This window comes from Podarcis muralis, chromosome 7 (genome assembly GCF_964188315.1).
Source record: "Podarcis muralis chromosome 7, rPodMur119.hap1.1, whole genome shotgun sequence".
NCBI lineage: Eukaryota > Metazoa > Chordata > Lepidosauria > Squamata > Lacertidae > Podarcis > Podarcis muralis.
Genome location: NC_135661.1, coordinates 91,720,372 through 91,739,029, shown reverse-complemented (window position 1 = coordinate 91,739,029; position 18,658 = coordinate 91,720,372). Strand labels below are relative to the sequence as shown.

The window sequence follows — 18,658 nt, the reverse complement described above, 5'->3', positions numbered from 1 at the left end:
GCGTCCAATGGCGTGGCGGCGGAGGCGGAGCAGCGCGCGGAAGCGTCCCTGAGCCCGGAAGGGAGCCCGCGCGAGGGGCGATGGCGGCGGCGGCGAGTCGCGCGGGCGGCGGGGCGGAGCTCGTGCAGCTGAACGTGGGCGGCCGGAGGCGAGTGCGGGGGGGGGGGTCGGCGTCGCCATGGAGACCGCCTGGCCACGCCCCCTTGGCGGGGGGAGGGGAGGCCCTGGAAAGGCAGCCAAGGCGCTAGTCCTCCGGGCAGCCGGGGGTGGCGGGGCCCTTCTGCCCGGCCTGCGCTCACGGCCCCCCTCCTCCTTTTTCTGCAGGTTCAGCACCTCCCGCCAGACCCTCACCTGGATCCCGGACTCCTTCTTTTCCAGGTGCCCAGGAGGGGGGGGGAGGGGTCGGGGAGAAGAGCCCCTAAGGTCGCCTTTGAGCATTTACACCCCTAATTAGAAGAGTGGCCAGGGAAACCCAGCCGGATGGGCGGGGTATTATTTATTATTATTATTATTATTATTATTATTTATACCCCGCCCATCCAGCTGGGTTTCCCCAGCTACTCTTGGAAGCACCCAGCAGATTAAAAACAGAATAAAACATCAGTCATTAAAAACTTCCCTAAGATGTCTTCAGATGTCTTCTAAAAGTCAGATTTATTTCTTTGACGACCGGTGGGAGGGCGTGCCACAGGGTGGGTACCATTACCAAGAAGGCCCTCTGCCTGGTTCCCTGTAACTTCGCTTCTCGCAGTTGAAGGAACTGCCAGAAGACCCTTGAAGGTGGACCTCAGTGTCTGGGCTGAGCAATGGGTGTGGAGACGCTCCTTCAGGTGTACTGGACCGAAGCCATTTAGGGCTTGAAAGGTCAGCACCAACACTTTGTCTTGTGCTCAGAAATGTACTGGGAGCCAGTGTAGGTCTTTCAAGACCAGTGTTATGGGGTCTCGTTGGCCACTCCCAGTCACCAGTCTAGCTGCCACATCTGGATTTGTTGTAGTTTCCGGGTCACCTTCAAAGGTAGCCCCACATAGAGCGCATTGCAGTAGTCCAAGCGGGAGATAACCAGAGCATGCACCACTCTGGACAGACAGTCTGCAGGCAGGGAGGGTCTCATCCTGCGTACCAGATGGAGCTGGCAGGCAGCTGCCCTGGACACAGAATGGATCTGCACCTCCATGGACAGCTGTGAGTCCAAAATGACTCTGCACAACTGTTCCTTCGGGGACACTGTTGCCCTGTTCAGGACCAGGGTGTCCCCCCACCTGTTGTTGGAGGCTGCCTGTCTTCAGCATCACTGGTCAGAAGGATGGGTCACAGGTTTGACTCAAAAACTAATAAATTAAGGTGTAGCCCCATTGCAGGTATTTCTTGGCCTCTTGCGTGCTGTGTGTATTTGTGTAGCCCCACGTAGAGCACAGGGCAGTAGTCCATGTAGCCCCATCCGCTCTGGTCCTTGAGGAAGGGGGACGCCATGGGACCCCCTGCCCAGGGAATGCTGGCTGGGCTGCAGGGCATCTCTCCCCTGGACTTGGAGGCCTCGTCAAGCATTTTTGGGGGGAGCGCCAAGCAGCCTCCCCCCGAGGGTTGTTGCTGGGAGGAGGCTCAGGATGCTCGGCCCCCAAGAGCCCCATTTCCTGGGTTGCCCTGCAGAGCTGCCTCTGAGCAGCCAAGGGTCTCCATGTTCAGTGGCGACAGGGGACGCCAGCCTGACTCGTCCGCCTGGGCAAGGCCTTCAGGGTGGCTCTGCCTCTCCAGCCTCGCTTGCCCTGATTCAGCAGCAGCCTCACCTGCATCTGTTTGACTTGCAGCCTCCTCAGCGGACGGATCTCCACCTTGAAGGATGAAACGGGGGCGGTGAGTGGCTCTGAGATACTTTTCCTTGCTCTGTTCCTGGAGAGCGGGATGAGGGTGGCACACAGGGTGGCGGGGTAGATAACCTGGTGCCCTCTTGGACTGCAGATCCCATCATCCCTGACCCCCCTAGCAAGGGGCTGATGGGAACTGGAGTCCAATATAGAACTTTAAGGAGAGTCTGCCACCTTCCAAGGGAGTCTGTCCCTCTGTCAAATGGCTCCTGCCATCAGAAAGTTCTTCCTAATGTCTGGAGGCCCCACGTTCCCTGTCCGTGCTGTGAGAAATTAAGTGAAATGAACACCCAGCACATCTGCGGAATCACATCTGCCTAAATGGGGAGAATGAGACTGCAGTCACATTGCATGGTAGGAGAATCCCTTGGCTCGGCCTTTTTGGGACACACTGCAAGCTGCCCTGGTGCAAGTCTTCAGCCAAACACCTCCCTGTCTCTTTCCTCCTAGATCTTCATCGACCGAGACCCCGATATCTTTGCCCCCATCCTCAACTTCCTCCGGACCAAAGAGCTTGACATCAGGTGCGGTAGGAAGACCTCAGCAGCCTCTCGAGGCTGGGCATGGAGCCGGGGGGTGGAGGGGTGTCTGTGTTGGTGCTCTGCTGTTCTAGCACTTTCTACTGAGATTCCTTGGGAGGCAGGTTGTGCCGGATCAGGTCCAGCAGCCTTTTCTCACAGTGGCTGACCAGATTATTGGAGGTGAATTTTCCCTGGTGGCAGACGACAGAACCACAAGACTGATGTAAAATACTCAAACAAGAGTTTTATTATGGCTATACAAACACAAAGCATGTGGATGTTCTCTTTCTCAGGCAGTTGCAAACTGCAACATCTTCTCTCTTCATTCACATCACCAGCTGTGCCTAATTAGCCTGGAAAACCACACCCAGAACTCATAGAAAAAGTCCTTAAAGTTACCTGCACCCTTTCCCTGTTTCGTGACGAATGATACCGAACACAGATGCCTCTTTTGGAAAACCCACAAGTGAAATCTGAGCCCTTTCCTCCTCCATGAATCTGTCCAGTCCTCTTGTAAAGCCATCCAGGCTGGTGGCCTCAGTTCCACAGTTTAACTCTGCTGCGTAAATAAGGACTTCCTTTTCTCTGTCCTGAAACTCCCAGCCTTCAGCTTCGCTGCATCTTCAAGAGTTCTAGAGTTAGGAGAGACGGAGAACAACTTCTCTGTCCCCACTTCTTCCAGGCTATGCATAATCTTATAACCTTCTGTCATGCCACCTCTTTCTTGCCAGTTCTCTAAACAAAAAATTAGGAATGCTTCAACCTTTCTTCCTAGCCCTCAGTTTCCCTCTGGCCTTTTTGGTGGGTGGGGTGGGTGTCTGCCATGCAAACTTGGGGGGGCTGAGGCTCCCTGGTGACCTTTCGTTTTGTGCCCCCAGGAGGACCAACGTTTCACTGCTCCTGCACGAAGCGCAGTTCTACGGGATCACACCGCTAGGTATGCACAAAGGGGGATCCGACTTGCCTGGGCAGCACGCGGTTTGTTGTTTTTGCAAAGTCTGAATTTTGGGGGTGGGTGGGGCTTGCACCATGTTGTGGTCCCAAATACTTGGTGCCTTTGTGATTTGTCTCTGCTCTCCCTGCTTTAATTTTCTGTTCCAGCCCCCCCCCCCCCCGCTGCACTCGGAGCCACCTCCAGAGAGGCAGCAGGGCTGGGTGGGCGAGGGGCCTCAGTGCCCCCCAGGGTCAAAGGCCACGGTGGGCTGATCTGATCCTCTTCCTTGCTTCCCTTGTGTCTAGTGCGCCGCCTGCAGTTACGTGAGGAGCTGGAGCGCTCGTCCTGCGGGAGTGTCCTCTTCAACGGCTACCTGCCGCCACCAGGTAGGAGGCAGGGCACACCTGGGGAAGGGAGGGGGAGCTTTGTGGGACTTTGGATTTACCTATTTATTCCATAAAATTTGCACACCACTTGATTGATCAGTAACCCTCAAAGCTGTTTATGAAAGGATAAAACAACATTATCAAGCAAAATCTACAATACTTTAAAACAGGGACGGCCAACTCCCAAGAGACTGCGACCTACTCACAAAATTAAAAACTGGCAGTTTTTTGGGGGGTGCAGGGCTAAGATGTTGAGGTTTTTTTAGGGAAGGCAAAGTTGTTGAACTTCTTTGGGGGGAGCCAGTGATCGATCTATCACAGAGATCCAGTGATCTGCCGGTAGATCACGATCTACCTGCTGGACGTGCCTGCTTTAAAACATACAAAGCAGATTAACACTTGCGTTCTAAGCGCCTGGAGGCAGGCTTGTCTAAACAATGAATGATTTTAGCAAGTGCTGAAAAAGTGTCTGCCTCATGTCAAGGAGCAGGGAGTTCCAAAGTCCAGGTGCTGCCAGACTAAAAGATTGATTTCTTATAAACACGGAACAGGGATTATGTGGCACCTGTAAGTGGTGCCAGTTCTGCCAGTTTAAGTGGTCAGGTGGGCACAAGAGGGGTGAGGAGATCCTGCAGGTAAACTGGTCCTGAGCGGTTAAGGGCTTTACGTACAAATACTAACACCTTGAGCAGCCCGTGGCAAATGGGCAACAGCGCTGATGTCTGAGCACCAAAGGCGGGATGTGCTGGCCAGGCCTCCCTCGTGCTGCAGTAATTTGGGCTGGGGGTGGAGGTCCCGGTGCCCATGACTAAGGCTGGGGTGGCTCGGCCTCCCCACACACCCCCGCACCCTCTTGCTCACCCATCCTCACCCCTCCTCCTCTCCTTCCCAGTCTTCCCTGCCAAGCGGAGGAACCGCCACAGCGTCACGGGAGCACAGCTGGCAGCCCGCGTGGGGAACCTCTCAGAGCGGGGCCTGGTGCGCCGGAGCAACACCATGCCCCCCAACCTGGGGAACGCAGGGCTCCTGGGGCGGCTGCTGGAGGAGAGGGCCTCAGCCACAGGTACGTGCCACTCCGGGGAGATGGGGGAAGAAGGGACAGGGGCTGCCAGCAGGAGGGAGTTTGGGACTGGGTCTCAGATGCTGTGGGGGGGGTGTCTCCCTTGCCCCACCCTCTCTGCTGTCAAACGGGGGCAACAACCAGGGAACTGCACACCTCCCATGTTCCCACTTTCGGGGTCAGTGGTTCCCCGAGTGGGTGGCATGGTCCTGTGGGGGGCAGTGTGGTATAGTGGTTAAGAGCGGTAGACTCGTAATCTGGGGAACCGGGTTCGTGTCTCTGCTCCTCCACATGCAGCTGCTGGGTGACCTTGGGCCGGTCACACTTTTCTGAAGTCTTTCAGCCTCACTCCCCTCACAGAGTGTTTGTTGTGGGCAAGGAAGGGAAAGGAGAATGTCAGCTGCTTTAAGACTCCTTTGGGTAGAGATAAAGCGGGATATCAAATCCAAACTCTTCTCCAAACTCTACAAAGTATATACGTGTTGATCTATCCCATATGGGGATAATCCCAGTGTCCTCTGTTGGCTGGAAGCTAACAGAGCATCTCTAGCTAAAAAACTGTTCCAACGATGGAGGAAGTCAAAAAAAGAGAGTGTGCTGCGTGACTTGTCCTTTTGTTACCTGGACAGGTAAGGTCACACCCACCTCTAGTCACATGCAAAGGAAGTATGTCCCAGCCAGGAGGAAACAGGAAATTTTCCACTGGCTGAACCAAACATTCCCCTGCATGTCCACTCTAGGAAAACAAGGAATGTTGTACTTGACTGCTACTTGGGTATCACATCCCACATGCATCCCAAATGGGGCATCTTTATCCCCTGGGATCTGACCAGGCGAGGCTGGGGAGCTGGCCTGTGGTGATCCCAGTTCCCCTTTTCCACTGGCCCCAGGTTCCAGAAGGGGGATGTCCCACAAGGGAACAGCCAGGAAGGGGAGGGGGCATTGCTCAGCGTCTCTCTTTGTGTCCACCTCTTTCCTCCAGGAGGGACGGGTGACCCTGGCGTGGTGCGTCTGGTGTGCGGGCACCACAACTGGATTGCGGTGGCCTTTGCTCAGTTCTTCGTCTGCTACCGGTGAGTGGCCCCCTTGGACATGGGGAGGCAAACTAAGGCCCGGGGGTCAGATCCAGCCCAATCGCCTTCTCATTCTGGCCCACGGACGGTCCGGGTATCAGCGTGTTTTTACTTGAGTAGAATGTGCCCTTTTATTTAAAACACATCTCTGGGTTATTTGTGGGGCATAGGAATTTGTTCATTTACCCCCCAAAAATGTAGTCTGGCCCCCGACAAGGTCTGAGGGACAGTGGACCGCCCCCTGCTGAAAAAGTTTGCTGACCCCTGCTCTTGGGCCTCCCCAGCCCAGAGGTTCAGCTGGATGCTCTGGGGTCCAAGAGCCCCCTCCTTCCCAGGCCCCCCACCCTGCTTCCTGACTGCTCTCTCTGCCCCCTAGGATGAAAGAGACGTCTGGCTGGCAGCTGGCTTTCTGCAGCCCCCGGCTGGACTGGGTCATTGAGCGGTTGGCGCTGAACGCCCGGGTGCTGGGGGGCTCCCTGGGGGACAGCGACAAGATGGTGGCGGCCGCCTCCTGCAGCGAGATCCTCCTCTGGGCCCTGCAGCCCGACGGGAACGGCACAGAGATTGGTGAGGCCTGGCAGCCCCTGCGGGGATCGCTTCAGGGCGGGACCAGGCAGCCTCCAGTTGGGGGAGCTCACAGGCACTGCCCAGGGCCACGTGGAATGGCCCCTCCGATGGGCACTTAGGTCCAGCCTCGGGGAGTTTCAGCCCCCAAGCCCTGCTGCCCCCTGGCATTGTCCCAGCCCCAAGCCCAGGGAGCTCCCAGTCCTGGGGTCTAGCAGCTGATGTGGGGATAGCCACTGGGTTAGATGTCTCCCCCCTCCAAGGCTGGATAGCGATATATCATTTTAATATCATCTTCACTTAGACCATAACTTGCTGTAAATTTTATGGAAATATAGACAGATAAATTGTAAACAGATCAGAACATTGGCAGGATTATTGTAATAACCTGCAGTTTCATAAGAGTATATATTTTAAGTAGATGGATAAAGGTTTCTGTTTGATTTATCTTATCCTCAATTTTGCCTGGGGAGGGGGCACCAGGAAGGTGTTCGTCCTCTCATTGGTACATGTCTCTTCGAAACTTCCTTTCTTGCAGTGCCTCTCTTGTGTTGCTTCACATCCCACAAACACTCTTCTCCCGTGAGACCTTTAAAAGGGGGCTGGGCGGGTCTGTAGGTGCCCCAAAGGCTACCCCTCCTGCCTCTGGAGGTCAGGGGGGGAGGCCGCCCTTGTGCCTTTCATGGCCCACTTTAGGACTTCCCCTTTGGCCCTCCTGGTCTGATCCAGTGGGAATGTTCTTCGGACTCTCTTTCCCTCTAGGTGTCTTCCACCTGGGAGTCCCCGTGGAGGGTCTGTTCTTCGTGGGCAGCCAGCTCATCGCCACCAGTCACACGGGGAAGATTGGCGTCTGGAACGCAGTCACCAAACACTGGCAGGTGGGCAGACGGCCCGGCGCCCGGTCTCTGGGTGAAGGGTGGCAGGGGCTGCGGCTGGAAGCCACCTCCAGAGCTTGTCGGCAGCATCTGGTCGGGGGAGGAAAAGGTGGTTGCTGGGAGGTGGGGGGGGCACAGAACAGAGCCAAGGGTCTCGAGGTCTCGGCTCCTCTGGAGTACCATGTGCAGTTTCTGGGGTGACCCTAAGCAGGTCAAGTCTCCCCCCCCCAAAAAAGTGTCTATTGATATATTTATTTTGTGAATTGTTTCCCATGGCTTCTCCTGTGGGAATGTTCAGGGTAGCAGGAGAGGATATATTGTTTATTAATACCCTTTCTAACTTGTGCTAGCAAGTTCCTTTACTTAGCAGAGTTACATTCCCCTTTTTACATGCACAGCAGATAGCCGGTTGCAGGCTCGTGTGAGCCTCTCACTATTATACAATTCAGTCTGTCTCAGATTGAATTGCACGTTCCTGGTAAATTTCTTTGAATCCCTCTTAAAAGAATAAAGATGCCACAATCTTATTCAAAGTCAATAAGAGAAGTTTACTCACATCAGTTCACAGTTGGATCCCTGAAGGCAGTATTAGTTACAAATATGTACATGTGGATCTACGCCATATGGGGGAATAATCCCAGTGCTTCTGCTAGGTGAGAGCCAGCAGAGCAGTCCTAGCTAGAAGCTGGTCAAACGAAGAAGGAAGTCAAGAAGAAGGAAGGGTGCTGCGTGACTCGTCCTTTTGTTGCCTGGACAGGTGAGGTCACGCGCACCTCTAGTCACGTGCAAAGGAAGGATGCTCCAGCCAGGAGGAACAGGAAGTTTTGACTGGCAGAACAAAACATTCCCTCGCATGTCTTCTCTCGCATTACAAGGAATGTTGTACTTGACTGCCTCTCATGGATCACATCCCACACAGACATCACCTCATCCACAGCCTCACAGGTGCATCATTGCGGCCGGCCTCCTCTGGCTTCCCATTGGCTGTCCTCAAAATAGAATCAGAGAATTGTAGAGTGGAAAGGGAACCCGAGGGCCACCTAGCCCAGCCCTCTGCAATGCAAGGATTGCAGCTAGAACACCCACGACAGAGGGCCACTCGACCTCTGTTTCAAGCCCGTCCCCTTCCCAGGTTGTCCGTTCCACTGTCAAATGGATCTTCCCAAAGTTCTTCCTAAGATACAGTCTGAATCTCCTTTCTTGCAACTGGAAGCCATTGGTTCAGGTCCTACCCCTGGGGCAGCAAGAAACAAGCCCTTCAGATATTTGGAGAGGGCTATGAGCTTGCCGTCTGCCTCCTGTTCGCCTCCCAGTTCTTTTTCTGACCGCACTCCCCCTCCCTCCGGCCCCCACAGACTCAGGACATGGTCCCCATCAATAGCTACGACGCAGCCGGCTCCTTCTTGCTCCTGGGGTGCAACAACGGGTCCATCTACTATGTAGGTGAGTGATGGGGAGGGGGCTCCTTGGCACGGAGGTCTCCTCCAGCCCTTTCCAGGGCCAACGGGGAGCCCGTGCTTCTGCGTGGAGGGAAAAGCGAGGGCCAGGCAGACAGGGCACCCAAACTCCACGCGGTTTCTCCTCTCTGCTGAGACCACATAACACTGGTCTTGAAAGACCTACATTGGCTCCCAGTACGTTTCCAAGCACAATTCAAAGTATTGGTGCTGACCTTTAAAGCCCTAAACAGCCTCAGCCCAGTAAACTTGAAGGAGCGTCTCCAACCCCATCGTTCAGCCTGGACACTGAGGTCCAGCTCCGAGGGCCTTCTGGCGGTTCCCTCACTGTGAGAAGTGAAGTTACAGGGAACCAGGCAGAAGGCCTTCTCAGTGGTGGCGCCTGCCCTGTGGAACATTCTCCCATCAGATGTCAAAGAAATTAACAACTATCTGACTTTTAGAAATTACCTGAAGGCAGCCCTGCTTAGGGAAGTTTTTAATGACTGATGTTTTAATGTATTTTTAATTTTTTGTTGGAAGCCGCCGAGAGTGGCTGGGGAAACCCAGCCAGATGGGCGAGGTATAAATAATAAATTTTTATTATTGTCCTCTTAGATGTGCAGAAGTTCCCACTGCGCATGAAGGACAACGACCTCCTGGTGACGGAGCTCTATCGTGATCCCTCGGAGGATGCCATCACCGCCCTCAGTGTCTACCTGACGCCCAAGAGCAGTAAGGGACTCTCCTCCTCCTCCTCCTCCTTCTCCCCCCCCCCCCGCCTTCAGAGCTGGGCAAGGGGGGTCTGGGCCCTTCTGCCCCCTTCTCCTCTGCTTGCTTCAGTAATGCAGCCCTCCCATCCTAGAATCATAGAATTAGAAGGGACCCCAGGGGCCATCTAGTCCAACCGTCTGCAATTCAAGAATCTCAGATCATGTATGACAGGTGCCCATCCAACCTCTGCTTAAAAACCTCCACGGCAGGAGCGGCCGCCACCCCCCCTTCCCAAACAGCTCCGGCTGTCAGGAAGTTCTTCCTAATGTTTGGTCAGATTGGACCACGGAGCCCCTGGGCTTCCCTTCCAACTCTGCGATTCTGTGGCTCCATGACTCTGGAATCTTCTTTATTGCCTTTTGAATCCGTTGGTTTCTAATGACCAATTAGGTTCTTTTAATCTGTTTAGGTGTTTAACGTAGATGAGACCCAGTACACCCTAGGAAAGCACAAGTCAACCTCAGACAACCAGTATTGGATTTTCTCTGTAATATTGCTTTATTGATTCACAAGTAATTCACCTGTCAAGACAAGGAATATGGACTCAACCAGACATCCATTCATACGCCTTTCATACTCACCACTCTTCACTCTTCTCTGAATTGATCAGGTTCAGTAAGAGCCACGGGGGACACAAACGACAGCGCTGTCAAATGTCTGGCACACAACTTAGGCTGGAGGGCTTTGCCATATATACACCTCATTATTCATCTGATGAACAACTCCTTACTCCTTGCTTTTGGCATCCTTGTCCTTGGCATCATCTCACAACTCTTATCTTACCAGCTCCGAGGGCCTTTTGGCGGTTCCCTCATTGTGAGGTAACAGGGAACCAGACAGAGGGCCTTCTCGGTGGTGGTGCCCGCTCTGTGGAACGCCCTCCCATCATATGCCAAGGAAATAAGAAGCTATCTGATTTTTAAAAGACATCTGAAGGCAGCCCTGTTTAGGGAAGTTTTTAATATTTAATGCTGTATTGTTTTTAACACTTGATTGGGAGCCGCCCAGAGTGGCTGGGGAAACTCAGCCAGGTGGGCGAGGTATAATTTTTATTTTTTTTTTTATTATTATTATTATTATTATTATTATTATTATTATTATTATTATTATCATCATTATCATTATTATTATTATCATCATTATCATTATCATTATCATACCTCAAAGGTCATGTTGTGTAGCCCATCTCCATGCCTCCTTGTATGTGCTGTTCTCGTACCGTTCCCAGCACACACTGTTTTTGCCAAAACATCACTATGTCTTCTGAATTCCATTAGCGCTTTTACAACACAGTTCACGGACAGTTCCAAGACATCGCATCCATTTTGCGGTGTTCTTCAGCCATCTTTAGGCCCATACAAACCATACCATTCGTCACAGGTTCGAGTCCTGCCCTCCGGAGATGGAGGATACAATCTTGTTCTGTGTGACAGCCCTTCAGATATTTAAAGATGGCTCTCCTGTCATCTCTCAGTCTCCCCTTTCCCAGGCTAAGCATCCCCAGCGCACTTAGCTGTTCCTCCGAAGGCTTCCAAACCCTCCTTGAGTTGTGTCCTTGAGAGGACCTGGGTCCCCTGCCCCACTCCATCCAGCAAAGCCCCCAGTCGCAGCCTGGTGGGGATCCCCCTCCGGGTCCCCATCACCCAGGGGCCGCAGTGAGCATTGAAGTTTGGGTGACCCCGGGGGCACTTCCTTGTCTCCCAGGCAACAGCGGCAACTGGATAGAGATAGCCTACGGCACCAGCTCCGGCACGGTCCGCGTCATCGTCCAGCACCCGGAGACGGTCAGCTCGGGGCCCCAGCTCTTCCAGACCTTTGCCGTCCACCGCAGCCCTGTCACCAAGGTGATGCTCTCCGAAAGACACCTCATCTCAGGTACCGGGGAGGGGAGAGGGTGGCCGCGGGGGGCCTGGTAGCTAAAACGGTCGAGGAGATGAGGAAAGGTTTAGCTTAGGGAAAAGGAGAGGAAGAGGCAAGCAGATGGAAGGGTTGGCAAGGTTTACTGGCCAGGGGCCAGATCACTCCCACGGAGATCCGTGGGCCGGATTGGTGCAGAACAATGCCGGAAATCACATCTGCACATGCCCAGACTCTGGAAATCGCACCTGAGCAGGCGCAATTTATAGCATCTGGACATGCGCAGATGTGACTTTTGGTATCTGCCCCACCATCCGGCCCTAGGAGTCCTCGTAAGGGAGCTGGTCCTGGAGGAAGAACTGTGAGGGGAGAGACTCCATCAGGCAAGGCCTCCTTCCACCTGCCTCGCCCCACCCTCTGCTTCTCAATGTGTATTGCATTGTTTTACGTACTGTGGCTTGCCGTTGCTTTATTGATTATAGTTTAGATATTATTGTGACTGTTGAGTGGATTTCTGTTTAACTTTTATATGTTGATATTTTTATTTTATACTATTCTAATTGATTGTTGAATGTTACTTTTTTGATGTAGGCTGCCTATTTTAAAGTTATGTTTTATGATCACATTTTTGTATTGCATTAGATTGCTGTAAGATGTACATTTTTTGTTTCTTCAGCTTGTAAACCGCCTTGAGTATTGTAAGATAGAAAGGCGGTATACAAATTCAAAATGATGATGGTATCTGCGCATGCGCAGATGTGATTTGAGGCGTTGCTCGGCGAATCCCTGCACTGGTTTAGCGCAGCACGTGGGGGACTCGCTGAGTGTGCGGCTCGGTTTGGGGGCAGCTCGTGGGCCAGTAAAACAGTCTTTGTGGACCACATCTGGCCCATGGGCCGCACGTTGCCGCCCCCTGCTCCTTCCCCCACGCCTCTCCTCTCTCTCCTCCCCAGTCTGCGCTGACAACAACCACGTCCGCACGTGGACTGTGACCCGCTTCCGCGGCATGATCTCCACGCAGCCCGGCTCCACCCCGCTGGCCTCCTTCAAGATCCTCGCCCTGGAGTCGGTGGACGGGCACGGGAGCTGCAGCGCTGGCACCGACATTGGCAAGTGGGGGGTGGCCGGGGGGGAGGAAGGGAGGGTTGGGCTCCCCGCCATCGCCTTGCAGACCTGTGACCCCCTCCCCTCTCTCTTGCAGGCCCCTTTGGGGAGCGGGACGACCAGCAAGTCTTCCTCCAGAGGGTGGTGCCAGACGCCAGCAAGCTCTACGTGCGACTCTCCTCCACGGGCAAGAGGTGGGTCAGGGGAAGTCCTCCTTGGCGCAGCAGCAGCGCGGAGATAACCTGCGGAACTCCCTCCCCCAGGAGGCAGGGACCAAGCAGGGTGGCTTGGGAAGAGGGCCGGACAGATTGACCGAGGAGGAGAGGGCTATCGAGGGCCACTTGCCAGGACGGCTCTGTTCTGCCCTCCCCGGTCAGAGGCAGGGATGCTTCTGAATTGCAGTTGCTGCAAAACACAGGAGGGGAGAGGGATACTCGTGCTCAGATCCCGTGAGACGGTGGGATCCCATGAGTACTGTTTTGCGGGGACAGGATGTAGGCGGGTGTGGGGGATTCCCTGGTCCTGAATGGGGTAACTGTGCCCCTGAAGGACCAGGTGCGCAGCCTGGGAGTCAGGTCAATTCTGTATCCATGGAGGTGCAGGTCAATTCTGTATCCAGGGCAGCTGTCTGCCAGCTCCATCTGGTACGCAGGATGAGACCCTCCCTGCCCACAGACTGTCTGGCCAGAGAAGGGGGGTTACAGGGAACCAGGCAGAGGGCCTTCTCGGTGGTGGCGCCCGCTCTGTGGAACGCCCTCCCATCAGATGTCAAGGAAATAAGCAACCATCTGACTTTTAGAGGACATCTGAAGGCAGCCCTGTTTTGGGCAGTTTTTAATGACTGATGTTTTAATGTATTTTTAATCTTTGTTGGGAGCCACCCAGAGTGGCTGGGGAAATCCAGCCAGATGGGCGGGGTATAAATGATTTTATTATTATTATTATTATTATTATTATTATTATTATTATCCTCTGGTTGGTCTCTGTGAGAACAGTATGCTGGCCTAGATGAGCCAGCCTCTTCCTCTGTTCTTATGGAGCCTCCAGGTCCAGAGGCAGTCTACCTGGATTCCTAGCTTCTTAGGGGTGTTTGGAGTCTGGACTGGATAGGCCCCCTTTGTCCCTGACCCCCTTCTTTCTCCTCCCCCCTTCCCTCCGCAGGATCTGCGAGGTGCGCTCTGTCGACGGGTCCCCCATCACGGCCTTCGCAGTACAGGAGTGCGAGGGCTCCAGCCGCATCGGCTCCCGCCCCCGCCGCTACCTCTTCACCGGCCACACCAACGGCAGCCTGCAGATGTGGGACCTCACCACTGCCATGGAGGTGGTGGGCCAGCCGGCAGGTGAGCCAGGCGGGGCGGGAGGCAGCGGGGCTGGTCGTCCGCCCACAGGAGGGCCCAGGAGCTGCCTTGGTGCCTGTCACGTGGGGAGGAATCAACTGAAGAGCCACGTGGGGGTCTGGAGGCCGGGTGCCATGGCCGGGTTCTACCAGGCAGCGCAGGGCACTTCTGGTCCTCTCCTGCTTCCTCTCTGGGCTGGGGCTTTTCTCGTAGAGTTTGAAGAGCCCCCCAAGGGTCATCTGGCCCAACCCCTTCCAATGCAAGGAGCACAGCTCTAGAATCCCTGACAGGCAGCCCCCCCCCCAACTTCCAAGGAGAGTCCACCGCGCCCGGGGGGCACACGCAGCCCCCGGAATGAGACAGACCTCTCCGGGCGTCTTCCTGATGAAGCGCAGCCCATGACATCCACAAATCAGTCCCGGTGCGCACCAGCGACACATATCAAAAGACGTGCGCATGCTTGCTCCGCAGAGCATAGCAGAAACAAACGTGGAGCATGAGTGGAGCATTCTAAGGGATTTATTAAGCAACATACACAAGACAAAGCAAGCATGGCGTCCTCTCACTTCCCCCAGAGAGAGAGAGAATAAAGAAAAGTAGAAAAGGACAGCACAGCGGAAGAGAGATAAGACTGACTTCCGCTCTCACACTTTCCAAGCCTAGAAAGTAAACACACGCGTGATGTAACAATCACACATCCAGCAACGGAGGAGGGAAATTCTAACCCTCCCGAGATCACAGTCATGGAATTGTCTTCTCTGGCAATCCCTCATAGTTGAGTAAGATTGTCTTCCATAAACACGGTTTTAACAATGAGTCCGTAAGTGACTGTGGAGGCCAATTCTGGATCCACACGTCCTTCCACAGTGGGATTTCCATGCAGGAGTTCGTCACGGTGTGGATTTGCCAAGCCTGCCTTCCTCTTGGCACGTTTCTCCCTTGCGTCCTGAGTTCGAGTGTCTTCAAAGCCCAGGACACCTTTGGTCAAGGCTGTTCTCCAACTGGAGTGCTTGCAGGCCAGTGTTTCCCAAATGTTGGTGTTTATACTACATTTTTTTTAGATTTGCCTTGAGAGAGTCTTTAAACCTCTTTTGTTGACCACTAGCATTACGCTTTCCATTTTTAAGTCTGGAATAGAGTAGTTGCTTTGGAAGACGCTCACCAGGCATCCGCACAACATGACCAGTCCAACCAAGTTGGACGTTGTAGAGTTGGAAGGGACCCCCAAGGCAAGGGTCTTCTCGTTCTGCCCCCTGCAATGGAGAAATCTCCACTCAAGCATCCAGGACAGATGATCGTCCGACCTCTGCCTAAAAACCTCCGAGGAAGGAGAGCCTGCCACCACCTCCTGAGGGAGCCTGTTCCACAGTCAAACTTCTCTTTCCCTCAGAAAGTTCTTCCTGATGTTGAACCGGAAGCTCCTTCCCTGTGACCTGAAGCCACGGGTTCGAGTCCTCCCCTCCAGAGCGGGAGGAAACAGCTCGTTCCCTCTTCTGTGGGGATCTCCTCTCAGTCTCCTCTTTTCCAGGCTAAACCCCCCCCCCCCCCACTTGCTTCAGCCATTCCTCCCCAGGGTTCCTTTCCTGCAAGGGCTGTGCCACACGCCAGCCCCTGGCACGGGCAAGCTGATCACTTGCTGGGCCCATAAATTCCTCCTTCCATATCTCCCCCCCCCCCTTCCCTGCCTTCCTCAGACGCGGGGGGTCTCTCGGAGGAGGAGCTTCTGCAGGAACTGGAGCAGTGTGACTTGGCGCTCTCCCACTCCCTCGAGGCCCACCCGGCCAGGCCTTTGGCTCCCCCCAGCGCTCCTTGGACCGCCAGCGCCAGGTAGAGATTGGCACTCTGCGGGGAGGGAGGGAGGGCGGAGAAAGCCGACCCCCAGCCCAGCCTCCTTGCCGAGGGCTCACAAGTCCAGGCTAGCGGCTCTTCCCGAGGGGCAGTGGAGGGCAGCTGCACTCCCATGGGTCACTCGCTCTGCCTGGCATCTTCCTGAGCAAGGCATACTGGTGGCTTCGGAAGAGGGCGGCACAACTTCATGGAGGGGGAGAGGGCAAAGGATGGCTGGCTGTGCTGGGCCTGGTTGCTGGAAACCTCAGGAGGGAAGGGGGCTGCTGTCTTCAGGTTTCCCTTAATGGGCATCTGGGTGGCAGAGGCATGCCCCTTGCACCCTTGGCAAGGAGATGTCTCGGTGCCTCCGAGGCCATGGAGAGGAAACTCAACCAGTTTGCTTCGGGTGGCCTTGGCCAGCCTGACCCCCCCCCCCTTGCTGGCCACGGGGGGCACAGGATGCTGGACCCGAGGGGCTCCCCCTGGCCTCATCCAGCTGCCAGGCTCTCCCTGTGGAGACCTGTTGTGATAGCAGATCCTCTCTGCCCAGGAACAGTCTACCTCTGAATACCAGATAATGGGGAACAGTAGGGGGATACTTTCGCACTCGGGTCCTGCTTGGGGGGTTTCCCTTGGAGGTGTCTGGTTGTGAGAAGAGGAGGCTGGGCGAGATGGGCCCTTGGCCTGATCCTGCAGCCAGGCCCTTCTTGCGCCCTCCTGGCCCTCCCTCAGGGAACTGTAGCCTTCATGGGCGCAGATTATATCTATGTAAGGTTCATTAAATTTCTCAAATATTTTCACAATAACCTTCAAATCAAATAATTATATTATTTCGTAAGCTGACTTCCCACCCTCACTTCCACCGTGTTTATACTCAAATCTTTTTTACTGCATTATTTATTACAATTATTTTGTCATTTTTCTTCCGCTGCTTTTATCTCAAATCCTGCCCACAATTTCATTTGGCAGTAATATTTTTTCAAGATAGTCCGCAAAAGGCCTCCATTCGTCTATAAAAAGTTCCTCACTTTGTTCTCTTCATTTCACTGTCAGCTTTGCCATTTCTGCAGAGTCCGTTACTTTCAGAAGCCGCTTTTCCTTCCTTGCAACCTTTTCTTCTTTCCATTTCTGCACATACAATATTCCAGCTGCTGTTGCCACATACCGTATTTTTCGCTCCGTAAGACACACTTTTTTCCTCCTGTCTGTGCGTCTTATGGAGTGAATGTGTGGTCCTTGGAGCCGAATTGCCCAGGGGCAAAAAGCAGATCATGCTTTTTTTTTTTTAAAGAGGGAAGGGGGTGTTGAAACAAAGCTGCTGATCAGCAAGCGATCGGGTGGGAAATAAGGGACGCTAGAGATAAAGGAGGCTGCCTGGGAGAGGGGAGGTAAAGACAGCAAACTTGCAAGAAGAGGAGACGGGAAGACTAAAGCAATGAGGAGAGAAATTAGAAAAGGAGGAGCAAAAAACTTCTCCAGCTAAGGAAAAGGCATTAAGGCAAACAAGAGGGAAGGGGTGTTGAAACAAAACCGCTGAGCAGCTGATCGGCAAGCGATCAGAAGGGAGATAAGGGACTCTAGAGATAAAGGAGTCTGCCTGGGAGGGGGGAGGTAAAAGCACATAGATCCTCAGGATTTTTGCATTGGGTCACCCCAAATTCACCATCAGATCACATAGCATGTCCATGGCTACAGCCTGCACCAAAAAAACCTCACAACCAATGTTGCATGGGGCCGCAATGGCGCAAAAACGTGGTTACAAACCACGGATCCACATGGATCCTCAGGATTTTTGCATTGGGCTACCCCAAACTCACCATCAAATCACATATCATGTCTGTGGCCACAGCTTGAACCACAAAAATCATACATCCACTGTTTCGTTCAGAATATTTTTTTTCTTGTTTTCCTCCTCTAAAAGCTAGGTGTGTCTTATAGTCAGGTGCGTCTTATGGAGCGAAAAATACGGTCACATAAATAGCTTTGTCCTCTTCTTTGGAGCTTCTGGTCTTTGGGGAGCGACCCATTTTAACCTCTTCTTCTTTCATTCCAGAGCACTCCTCATAACCTGCCTTTGCTTCTTCTTCTTCTTCCCCAGCAGCCTCCAGTGCCAAGACTCGGACGGCCCCCGGGACAAGGCGGCCAGGGGCTCCCCGGCCCCCGCCTGCCGCTTCGGCCGCGAGAACCCGCCCCCCCTGGACTCCCCCCACCTGCAGCGCGGAGACCCGGACCGCCGGCGCCTGAGCGGGAACTTTGTGGAGCGCTGCCAGGAACTTGCCCGCTCCTCTGGGCTGGCCCAGCCGGACCCCCGGTGGGTCCCCAGGGAGCAGCAGGGGGCCAAGGCCAGGCGTGGCGGCGGGGGCCCTGCTGGCGGGGGGGCCACGGCGGCCCCGAGACCCCCCAGCCCAAGCCCCTCGCCCGGCGAGCCCCCCCTCCCGCTGGCCCCGTCCAAAGTGCGGCTCAGCGAGACCTCCTTCTGACCCTCCCCAAAAGGAGGCGTCTCTTTGACCAAAGACCCCCGTGCAGCCGGGGGGGGCAGCCATTGCTTCCGGCCTCCTGCACCGCCGTGGGGAGGAGCGCAGGGCTGGCCTCTGAGCCCTCCTCTTCCTCCTGCCCACCCCCCAAAACGCTTGCACCTCCTTCCCCAAGTGACTTCCAGTCCTCTCAGGGTCTCCCTTCTTCCCCGGCGCTGGGCGCTTTTCTCCCCAGCGAGGGATTTTGCACAGGTCTGCAGCAGCATCCATTGGAGGACCCTTCTCCTCCTCCGTGGGGAAGGCCCAGGGGGTGGGGGGGGTGGCTGTTGTCTCCCCCCCCCCGCCCCCCATTGACAAGCCAAAGCTCAATAATGCCTCTCTTTTTTGTATCAGTCTGAGACTGGCCATGCAATAAAATGTGGAAGGCTGCCTCTGTGGGTGTTGGGCTGGAGAAAGGAAGAAGAAATAAAAGAAAAAGAAGGAATTCCAGCTTCAGAATACCTCCTTGTTTATTGTTACATTCATAGCAGGCAGAGGGCCTTCTCGGTCGTGGTGCCCTCCCACCAGATGT

At 54.4% G+C, this 18,658-nt stretch overlaps 1 protein-coding gene across 2 annotated transcripts; it reads left to right on the top strand.

The window, feature by feature from the left end:
• Positions 1 to 39: 39 nt before the first annotated feature.
• On the top strand, positions 40 to 18,571 carry SHKBP1 (SH3KBP1 binding protein 1). Of its 2 annotated transcripts, none has more exons than XM_028741786.2 (18): positions 40 to 148; positions 325 to 378; positions 1,809 to 1,854; positions 2,316 to 2,389; positions 3,265 to 3,323; positions 3,626 to 3,706; positions 4,599 to 4,769; positions 5,749 to 5,839; positions 6,216 to 6,406; positions 7,166 to 7,281; positions 8,634 to 8,721; positions 9,333 to 9,449; positions 11,193 to 11,363; positions 12,299 to 12,454; positions 12,547 to 12,643; positions 13,611 to 13,789; positions 15,481 to 15,613; positions 17,715 to 18,571. In XM_028741786.2, the coding sequence occupies exons 1-18, from the start codon at positions 81 to 83 to the stop codon at positions 18,091 to 18,093; spliced, it is 2,271 nt and encodes a 756-aa protein (XP_028597619.2). In that variant the 5' UTR covers positions 40 to 80; the 3' UTR covers positions 18,094 to 18,571. The 2 variants fall into 2 exon arrangements, with proteins under 2 accessions (XP_028597619.2, XP_028597618.2); XM_028741785.2 differs by having other exon boundaries at positions 41 to 148; positions 17,712 to 18,571.
• Positions 18,572 to 18,658: the final 87 nt, after the last annotated feature.